Source organism: Triticum aestivum, chromosome 1D (assembly GCF_018294505.1).
Source record: "Triticum aestivum cultivar Chinese Spring chromosome 1D, IWGSC CS RefSeq v2.1, whole genome shotgun sequence".
Classification (NCBI taxonomy): domain Eukaryota; kingdom Viridiplantae; phylum Streptophyta; class Magnoliopsida; order Poales; family Poaceae; genus Triticum; species Triticum aestivum.
The window spans coordinates 400,994,139-401,004,526 of record NC_057796.1 but is presented as its reverse complement, the minus strand read 5'-3'; the positions used below and the strand labels follow the sequence as shown (position 1 = coordinate 401,004,526).

Genomic DNA, 10,388 nt, shown 5'->3' with positions numbered 1-10,388 from the left:
GTGCGGTCTTTGAAAGAGTCAGACAAGCACTGGGTCGAGGAGCTCGACTCCGTACTCTGGGGGCTACGGACCACGCCCAACCGTACTACCGGATATACACCTTTCTTCATGGTGTACGGTGCAGAGGCTGTATTACCCTGCGATATTATACATGACTCACCTCGAGTGCGCATGTACGAAGAGAAAGATGCCGAGTTGGATCGGCAGGATAGCCTAGATGCCCTGGAGGAGGAGCGCGACGTCGCCAAAGCCCGTTCAACATTTTATCAACAGCAGGCTCGAAGATATCAAAGCAGAGAAGTACGGGCCAAGACCTACAATGTTGGCGAACTCGTCCTACGCTTGCCGGAGAAGAAAAAGGACAAACTCAAGCCCAAATGGGAGGGTCCCTTCATAATTGACGAAGTTCTTACCGGAGGAGCATACCGTCTTCGTGATGCATCAGACAATCGCCTAGAGCCGAACCCCTGGAACGCGGCCAGACTCCGAAGGTTCTATGCCTAGCGCCGAACTCTTTGTTAGTCTCCTTATCCCCTGTAGTTTCCACTACTTTTTTCTCTCTTTTACACCTTTTTCCGCTTTAAAGCTCTCATACGGCTTGACCGAACACTGCTGACGTACACATCTTTACATATGTACGCCCATTATGCCTGGGGGCTTCTTGTATAGAAGCTTTTCATTATTCACTGAGCATCACGCTCTTCACATATGGGTCTTTCCATATGTACCTTTTCTTCGTCACTATATGCATCGATATGACTTAAGTTTTGGCCAAGCTGGGTTGCCTTGCTCCTGTGCTTATGCCCTACGTTCCCATTAGTTCGGCTAGGGCATAAAGGGAGCACCTCTGCGATTGTTATTGCCGGGTCATCCGGATGTCTACCTCAGACTGGGTGAAGCCGAAAGCTAGCATTCTTAAGGGAATATTCGGTCGGCGAATTAAAGACGTTTTTTGTACTCACTCCATTGCGAACCCCCAGAAGCTATACATGCTGTGATTTTCACATCACAATTTAGACATGTACACTAATACATGCACACCCAGGGAAAGGAACCCTTAACGGAACTATTCTCTCTAGAAGATGTTTCTTACTATTTCAATGTAATATAACATAACTAGCAGAATACAACTTGTCTGTTCAAGCAAATATGACCCCTACGCCTAGTTTTCCAGGCATACCCCAGTCTATTCGGCCGCGAGGGTATTCGGAAACACTCCGCACCATCGAGTCCGGAGGTTGAAGCGAAAAGGTCTGCCATGACAGATGCTATACAATTCAGCTAGAATTACATAGTGTAAGGAAAGTACATAGTCACTTGGACTCAAACACTTCCTCCTCTATACCGTCCAACAGGCGGTCTAACTTACAATCCCGTTGGGAATATTTGGTGGCCACCTCTACTTGGTCATACACTAAACTAACGGGAATTTCTTCCCCGTTCGACCCTAGCAGTCCGACCCGAGCCATGTGATTAGGATCAAGCTTGGTATACCGAGTTTTCACCATGGCCCATGCTTCTCGCGCACCCTCTCGACAGGCCGATATCTTCCATAGTCGGATACGCCGCCGCGGTCCTTTGAACAGCTCTACAAGCTCCTCCATACTTCCTAGAGGGGAGGCGGATGGCCATAGGGCCTTGGCAACACTCCGCATCGCCAGTCGCGCCTGTTCGTGCACTTGTGACAGCCTTTGCAGCAGATCACTCGATGATCCGGACACCTCCTCTTCAGGACGGCCCGTCAATATACCTGCAGTCATGAATATATCAGTTCCATGTGTCTCCGAACTACTTTACCAATAGTTCAGACACATACTGAACATGCCGCCCCGCAGCTTCTTGTTCTCCTTCACGGAATCGGCTAGCTGGGCCCGCACATCCTTCAGCTCTTCGCCTAGCTGGGTTTTGCAATCCTGGAGCTGGTTTTTCTCAACAATGGCCTGCTTCAGCACACGTTCGCCCGCAGCATGTAGCCTTTTGGCCTCTTGTTCATTCGCTTTCGCGACTTCCAGCGCCTCCTTGAGTTCCTCTGATAATTATGTCATGGCATAGGCAGGACTGTTAACATTAATGGCATATAATTATATTTTCTCGATGGAGGGGAATATTACCAGGTGACGCCTTCTTGGACTTTTTCAGTTCGGCGGTGGCAGCATTTAGCTGCGTTCGACATTGTTCCAGCTCTTGGGTTAGCAGGTTGTTCTTCTCTGTAAGAACCTGGTCATACAATGGTCCTTAAATCAGTTGTACTGGCTACTGGCATATGACCATCCTATTCGGACAAAGAAAACTTACCCGCACATCTATTAAATGCTGCTTTGTGGCTCTACTAAGCCCGTTTCGAGCACCTCGGATGTATGCATCAGCCGAGCTGAAGGCATTGAACGCCTCTTCCGAGAACTCAGGGTCTCGTAAAATAGCCCTGCAGTGCCGATGATTCATGGCGCTCTCGACTTCCGAGTTGGTAACGGACATATTCTCTGAACCCTCGGTGAAAGGACAGTCCGGCATTGTTCCCATATCTGCTCCCGTCTCTCCGACGGGGTCTAAATCCCGGGTGCTGCGAGTACAGCCGGCCGGACCCTCGGACATAGTCCAGTGAACCTTTTTCCTGGTACGAGACAAATGTATAAGTTGCAGTTGGATACGACTACTAAAGTATACCTTCAAATCCTTACCTCTTTGACGAGGGGCCAGTCGTCACCGACCTTCCTTTTAGAGGCCCTTCTTAGCGGTGGAGCCGCCCTCTTTGGAGCCGCCCCCGGAGTAGTGTGACGCGCCGAACGCCTCCCCTGTGGAGCACGATGCAGTGCGATGGGTGAGGCAGTGCGAGGAAGCTCTTTCGAGCGAGACTTTTTCTTAATAACTTACGTGGGAAGCAGGAAGAAGACCAGGGTAATCGGCGATAATGGCCACTTCCGTGCCATCGTAGCTCGCCTGGTAAAACACCCCTTCCGCGAGTACCACGAATATATCCGGGTCCTCTTCAAACCCAGGATCCAGCTCCCGGTTGTGGTTCTCAGGCTGTGGGGCGGGGCTGTAAAACCCCGCGGTGATTTTTCGCCAATGCTGTCATAAGCGGATTAGAAATTTATCAAAGGTAATCCGGGAAGCAGAATGAGTAAAGCAGAAGGATTGAGGCTTACCCAACTGGGAGGATCATACATAGAATATCCATCTTTGCGATTGATGCGAAGAAATTCCTCTTCCTCCCGTTTGAACAGCTCGGCCAGTATCTTGGCTAGAGCGGCGGGGGTGTCCGGACCTTTCCGACCACAGCGGGAGGCGTCGTCCTCCCCGTTGTAGTGCCACATTGGGAGCCCTCTATATTAAAGCGGCTGAACCCCTCGCACTATGGAGATCGCCATTACCTCAACCATTGTTAATCCGGACTGGGCAAGTGTCTTTATCTTGCCCAGGAGCTGATGAACCTCCGCGCTGTCATCCTCCTCAAGGCTCCGGGGACGCCAACTATGGCGTTTCTTTAGTGGAACGCTTGCAAATTCAGGGAGACCCTTTCGAACCGGGTCGGGAAGTGCAACGTCCTCGATGTAGAACCATTCGGAAGGCCATTCATTAGGTGCCCTCCTTGGTGTGCCGGACAGGTATCCGGTATTGGCGATGCGCCACACTTCGGCTCCGCCCACTTCAAATATTGACCACTCGTGGTTACGCGGGACAAGACAGAACAATTTTCTCCACAGCTCAAAATGGGCTTCAACACCCAGAAATAACTCGCATAAAGCGACGTAACCTGCTATGTGCAGGATAGAGGCGGGAGTGAAGTTGTGCAGCTGGAGGCCGTAATATTCCAGAAGCCCTCGGAGGAACGGATGGATTGGAAATCCGACGCCTCTTAGCAGATAAGGGACGAAGCACACTCGCTCCCCCGGATGGATTGGGGAAGTCCTCCGCCTGAGTCATGCCATTGAAGGAGGTCAGCCCTGCTCGAACAGGGACCAGATCCGCAGGAGGAAGAAATCCCTGCGTTTGTAACTTCGCCAATTGACTGTGAGACACAGAGCACTTCTCCCACTCGCCTTTCTCTGGGCTGGGACGGGAAGAGAAGCTGGGCATGCTAGCCATGTTGGAATGGTTTCTCCTAGCAGTCTCCGGGGATTTTTCTCCGTGTGGTGCCGAGTGGATCTGGGATCCAATCTCTTTAAAAAGACGCTCTTCTTTGCTTGGAGGGGGCGTTATTTGCAAAAATACCCCGACTTTCCGCATTCGCTCGACACATGGAAGACCAAGTTATTAGCGCACAGAAGCCGAGGGGAGCGATATTGGATCAACGGTCAAATATATTACTTGGAGAAGGAACCCGCCTTGCAACGCAGAAGACAATCTGCGCGCCGAACACCTCGTCGTTGAAGCCCGGTTCGGGGGCTACTGAGGGAGTCCTGGACTAAGGGGTCCTTGGGCGTCCGGCCTGTTATCCATGGGCCGGACTGATGGGCTGTGAAGACATGAAGACTGAAGATTGTACCCATGTCCGGATTGGACTCTACTAGGCGTGGAAGGCAAGCTAGGCAACCGACTATGTAGATTCCTTCTTATGTAACCGACCCCATGTAACCCTAGATCTCTCCGGTGTCTATATAAACCGGAGAGCGTAGTCCGGATAGGCAGATACTCATTACCATATTCACATAGGCTAGACTTCTAGGGTTTAGCCATTACGATCTCGTGGTAGATCAACTCTTGTAACACTCATATTCATCAAGATCAATCAAGCAGGAAGTAGGGTATTACCTCCATAGAGAGGGGGCCCGAACCTGGGTAAACATCGTGTCCCCCGTCTCCTGTTACCATCGATCCTAGACGCATAGTTCGGGACCCCCTACCCGAGATCCGCCGGTTTTGACACCGACACTCATGTCACTGCCAAGTTCCTAGGTCACTGTCTGCAGCATACAGGGGGAGGAAGCACTACACAAGCTAGAATGTGCTTGCTGCTGTTGACTTTGATCTGAAGTTCACATATGTGCTGGCTAGCTGGGAGGGGTCAGCGCATGATGCTAACATTCTCACTGACAGCATGAGTCGACCTGATGGGATCAACATCCCCGATGGGAAGTTCTACCTTGGAGTTGCTGGCTATACATGTCGGCCGGGTATTCGTCCACCCTTCAGGAAAACAAGGTACCATCTCAACGAGTTCTCTGGTAGGAACTATCCTAGGACTGTACAAGAGCTGTTTAATCTCAGACACTCCAGCCTTAGGGTAACTGTTGGGAGGGCATTTGGAGCTCTGAAGAATAGGTTTAAGATCTTGGATCAGAAGCCATTCCACCCATACTCCACTCAGGCTAAGCTTGTTCTTGCTTGTTGCATTCTGCATAACTGGATCCTCTAGTGGGGCTTTGATGAACACGTGCCTGAGGAGGAAGAGGTCGAGCCTGACGATGTTGTTAGCTCCGGCCATGGTGTGGAGGCATTTGACAATGACGCTTGGAAGAACAAAAGGTTGGAGTGGGCTGAGGCAATGTGTCTTAACAGAGGTCAGTGCAGGATTTGAAGAAGAGGAGGAGGAAGAAGAAGCAACAAAAGCAGAAGCAGAAGAAGAGGAAGGAAGAGGAAGATCTGGTAGCAGCAACACCGATGAACTATCCCCTATTTAGCCGATGGCTCTTAATAATTTGAACTATCATTTGATAGTAGTTAGGATGAACTATCATTTGTTTAACTAGTGGCGCTACATGTTCAGATTGTGTGTGGTAAGCTCACCACTAGTTAGAAGTGGTGACAACACCTTATGCAGGTTGCAACCAAACACCATGTCATATGTGCGCCTAATGCAATGTGGGCAGACAAACGCCGGGTCAAAAATGGTTGTCTCATGCAACTAGGGGCATGCAGGCAACCAAACTATGTGCATCTGTTTTTTTTGGCCTGCATCCCCTCAAACCGGCTCACTAGAGCCAGGCTGGATTGGCAATATAACCAAACACGCCCCTAGTGATCTGATTGGCCGAGCCCATCTCATATTTCTTTCTCATAATATTTTTCCCTTACCTGTTTTTTCCTGGGCTATACTAGTATAGTGTACTACATCATGGGCCCCTTCCCGGCCCGAGCCCCGAGCCGTCGCCCCTCAGGCCATACACCAAGGCCGGCCTTGACCTGGTCTCATTTGGTCTTAAGACCATGCGCGCGGTGGATCCCGGCCTTTGTCGGCGTGAGCGCTCTATTTTTAGATTTTTTGTAGTTTTGTTAGGGTTTATGTCCGGCTCAAAAGGCATCGACGGCTCTCTGAAGATGAAATATGGTTCTCCCCGCCTAGCCCCGTCCCGGTGGCGCTTCTAGCATCGTGGGTGGGCGTCTAGAGGTTTGTCTTTGCCAAATTTCGTGGGATTCGTTTGGCGTTTGTCTTCGGTGGATCCACGTGGATCCGGTCCTCGTTCGGTTTTTTTGTGTGTCTATAGGTTAGATCCCTCCGATCTGCGCTTCTCTTCATCGGCGACGGTTGGTGTTTTGGCGCGTTGGTCCTATGAAAACTTAGCACGACGATTTCCCGACTGTCTACTATAACAAGGTTTGTCTGGCTCCGAAGATGGAGGGGCGATGATGGCGGTGCACTTTTGGTTCGTTATAGTGCTTGTAGTCGTCGCTAAGTGACCTTCGGACATGAAATTTTTTTCTGGAGTTTTTTGTACTACCTTAACAGTTGATGAATGGCTTGATTTTTTTTTTCAAAAAAAGGTAGTACGCACTACCTAAATGCCATTGCAACCATCAACTATAGTTGTGAAGTGTGCGGGTGTGAACGCCTCGGTTGGTCCCTTGCAACGACTCTCGTTAGTTTAGCTGAGGCACGACGCGCCACGCGACGCGGTACATGAAGGAAGCAACCGCGCGTATTCGAAACGGCACGTGGGTAAAGTTAATTGATTTGGTTGAGCGAGCCTCACTCTCTCGATCGAGCTCACCACCACCATACGTACGTTGGTAGTACGTGCCATGTGCTCCTTGGTTGCCGCTGCTTCCTCGATCTGGCGCTGTCCAAAATTCCAAACTCAGCCGCGTGTATAAATCCTCACCACCTTTCCACGGGGACCTCCACCAACACCACCACCACCTCCGCCTCCTCGGACGAAAAGCTTTAGATCCAGAGAAGCTGCCACAGCACAATCATCGGAGTCGCGAGAGCCAAGGTAGAAAGCAATCTTTGGATCAGCACACACATGGCGGCACTTGTCACTCCCGCGGGTTGTCCCAGCGTGTCCGAGCTGGTCGTGCAGGGCCGGGACTCCGCCGCCGTCCTCGAGGCCCTGCTCCGGGGCGCGTCGTCCCCCGACAACGCCGGGATCCGGGAGCTCGCCGCGGAGATCCTCCGTTGCTGCGACCGCGCGCTCGCCGCGCTCCACGGCGGTGAAGGCGCCGTGGTCGATGTCTCCGGCGGCAGGAAGCGAAAGTCGGGGCCCGGCGGCGCTGACAACCTGACGAGGCCGAAAAGAAGGTAGGCTCGCTAGCAAACTGCTGTTGCACTTGCACATGAGCGGAGCGGTGTTGCCCACCGCGCCGGCGTTGAGGTTTCAGGCGAGCATTGATTTAACAATACGGCTTTACCTTTTTCTTCAGGATGCGCGCGAGCGGCGGGGAGAAGGCGGCGAGAGTCGAGAGGAGGCGGACGGCGGAGGACGGCTTCATATGGAGGAAGTACGGGCAGAAGGAGATCCACAACAACAAGCACCCGCGGCTCTACTTCAGGTGCACCTACAAGCACGACATCGGCTGCCCGGCGACGAGGCAGGTCCAGCAGGCGGAGGACGACCCCTCCCTCTACGTCATCACCTACTTCGGCGACCACACCTGCTGCCAAGGCGACGCCGCTGGCGCCGTCCTGGAGGCCGAGGACGTGAAGATGCAGCCGTTCGTCATCAACTTTGGGTCGGCCACCGCGAGCAGCGGCTCGCCGTGGCTCTCCTCGCCCAGCGACACCGACGACGTCCGGAGGAGCGACAGCGGGGCCTCAGGCTCGTCGCAGGCCGTGTGTTCGCCGGAGGAATTCGAAGTGAAAGAGGCCAAAGTTGAGTCAACGTCGGAGGACTCACAGACGGTGGATCCGGCGGCGGCGGAGCTGAGTTCGTCGGCCGACTTCTCATGTGCATCGCCGGCATGGGACCCTCTGTCCGGCTGCTTGGACTGGGACCACTTCGGCGACAGCCCGTTCGATTGCGAGTTCCTGGATTTTGACGCCATTCCTCTGTTCCAATAGCTTAGTGTTTTGGTTTTTTTTGCGGGTGTTCCAATAGCTTAGTTGCTGTTCTGGTTCTCTCAGCGCAGATGTTTTTGTGAAATACGTATGTGTTTCTATCTATATTTGTTGTAGCAGCCAGTGATGAACAACATGAGAGTGAGTGTTGGCACAATCATTTGATGTGGTAGTTTAATCTGAGCTGGTTGCTAATCTACACCGTCCAAAGAGCATATCCCATAATCCAACGGCGATGCTGATGCGTTAGGTTTAAGGATGGACATGGCGCACGATATGAGGTCCGTAGCCACTGTAGTCAAACCCTCTGCCCTGAGACATACAATTTGGACATTTTTTTTGCGGGCATACAATCTGGATCTGTGTTGGCTACATGGTGTGTGCCCATGCCCACAACATCGGAGGCCTTGAACTCTAAATCTCTAATCATGCACGTTTGCGTGTGCACGACTCGCACGTAAATAAACGAGCGTTAGGTGGGAGGAGGAGCCTATCCGGTTATAGTCAAATTGCTGTAAGCATCATCATGTTATTCTATGTCTTTTCTTTTTGCGAGATGTTATCAAATGTTTGCTCATAGAGCCAAGGATGCGAAGTAAAGATTTATTAAACGATGGTCCCAACCCCAATCGCCAGCAAGATCGAGTTTAAGAATCCCCATTGCATATTGAGCGCAACGGGAGTAGGCGCGGGAATAAGCTAGAGAATACCGATCAAGTCGTATATAGTAGCAGTACTCCTCGTTGTAGGCATGCAAATGGGTAGCCTAACATTCATCAATTTGCATCCTAGCTACCTCGATGATCGAGTTGAGTAGTATGTTAGTATGTACTTATAGCAGTACTAATTAATTATTTTGCTAACAGACATCAGATGGAGAGATAGAAAAACACACACAAGGAACTCGCTGATATGCACAAATACCATTCAAGATAACCATTCAAATATGCCACTACCGTTGGTTGACGTACACTTGGTTGTTGGAACTATTATTCACTTTGCCTTAGCTTGTGTGGAAATGGATAAAATCAATGTTTGGCCACAACTTGAAACTATTCAAAAATACTGAAAATACTAGTGCATATATTAATGATATTTAGTAGTTTTATAGATAAGTAAAAACTAGGCAGTATATTTCGGCTATATATTTCACACTGAAAATCGGCTATATATTTTTTAACAAAATTTCGTCAAAATTTCATAAGTTCACAAAAAAGTGTGAAAACCATGCATTGAATTATAAATCATGTCTTTAGTATATATGATGGTAATCTTTCAACCTGTCTTGGACAGTAGTTTAAGAGAAATTCAATTAGCAATTTTCTGATAAAAAGTTGGAAAACTTCTCAAAAAATGAAATATTTATAGTAATTATAAATGTGGTCCTTACTAATCTAGTCTAATTTTAGCCAATTTTGTGCAATAGTTTAAGATGAATAAAGTTGTCAAGTTTTTCAATCAAATTTTGGCAGAAATTTCAAAGTTCTAAATGAAGAAATAACATCTCATGATCACAAGCAAGAATACGCGGTAGATGGTTGACCTTTATAATTTGGCAGAGAGCTTTTGTTATTATTTATGGACCTAACTTGTAGAATGGCCAATATGATAACATATGAACACAGTATAAATCTTGTACATAGTAAACGTCTTAACTCACGGTAGCAATGTATCTATACCCCACAAAAGAACAAGGGCATATTTGGATGTCGAAATTTTTTGAGTGGTGTCTGGGCATATGAGGAAGTTCTCAATGGTATATACCGAATTCCTCACAAAAAGGCTTGTCAATCTGCTCGCTCAGACTGGGATTACTTTTGTGAGGCCCTGAGTTTGATTATTTAGCACATTCTTCAATTTGATGACACTGCATTACCAATAGCTTGTTTATTGTTCTCTCGTGACAGATATTTTTTTCTCAAACACTCGTGGGAGCTCGTCATTTTCTTAAGAAGAAAAAAGCCAATATAGCATGAGTGACCAAAAAAATACGATTATTAACAAAAAAGGAACGGAAAACCCTCTGACAACCAAAAAAACAATGAATCTGAGCTAATCTAGACCTAACAAGTGCCGCAATGGAAGTAGGCCTAAAGCGCCAGGATTGCTCATGTGTAGGCACACGAATTCTCAAGAGTGATCAGCACTGAATGACTATATGCATGACAAAGGG

The 10,388-nt window shown here is 49.3% G+C and overlaps 1 protein-coding gene across 1 annotated transcript; it reads left to right on the top strand.

The window, feature by feature from the left end:
- Positions 1-7,051: 7,051 nt before the first annotated feature.
- LOC123171165 (transcription factor WRKY19) lies at positions 7,052-8,372 on the top strand. The gene is made up of 2 exons (XM_044588788.1): positions 7,052-7,459; positions 7,582-8,372. Exons 1-2 carry the CDS (start codon positions 7,185-7,187, stop codon positions 8,216-8,218), a joined length of 912 nt encoding a protein of 303 aa, XP_044444723.1. The 5' UTR covers positions 7,052-7,184; the 3' UTR covers positions 8,219-8,372.
- The last annotated feature ends 2,016 nt before the right edge of the window (positions 8,373-10,388 follow it).

Bases quoted from the DNA above. Each gene is read 5' to 3' on its own strand.
- LOC123171165 (XM_044588788.1), top strand. From the start codon at position 7,185: ATGGCGGCACTTGTCACTCCCGCGGGTTGTCCCAGCGTGTCCGAGCTG. The intron at 7,460-7,581 runs GTAGGCTCGCTA...CTTTTTCTTCAG, and splicing joins CTGACGAGGCCGAAAAGAAG to GATGCGCGCGAGCGGCGGGG.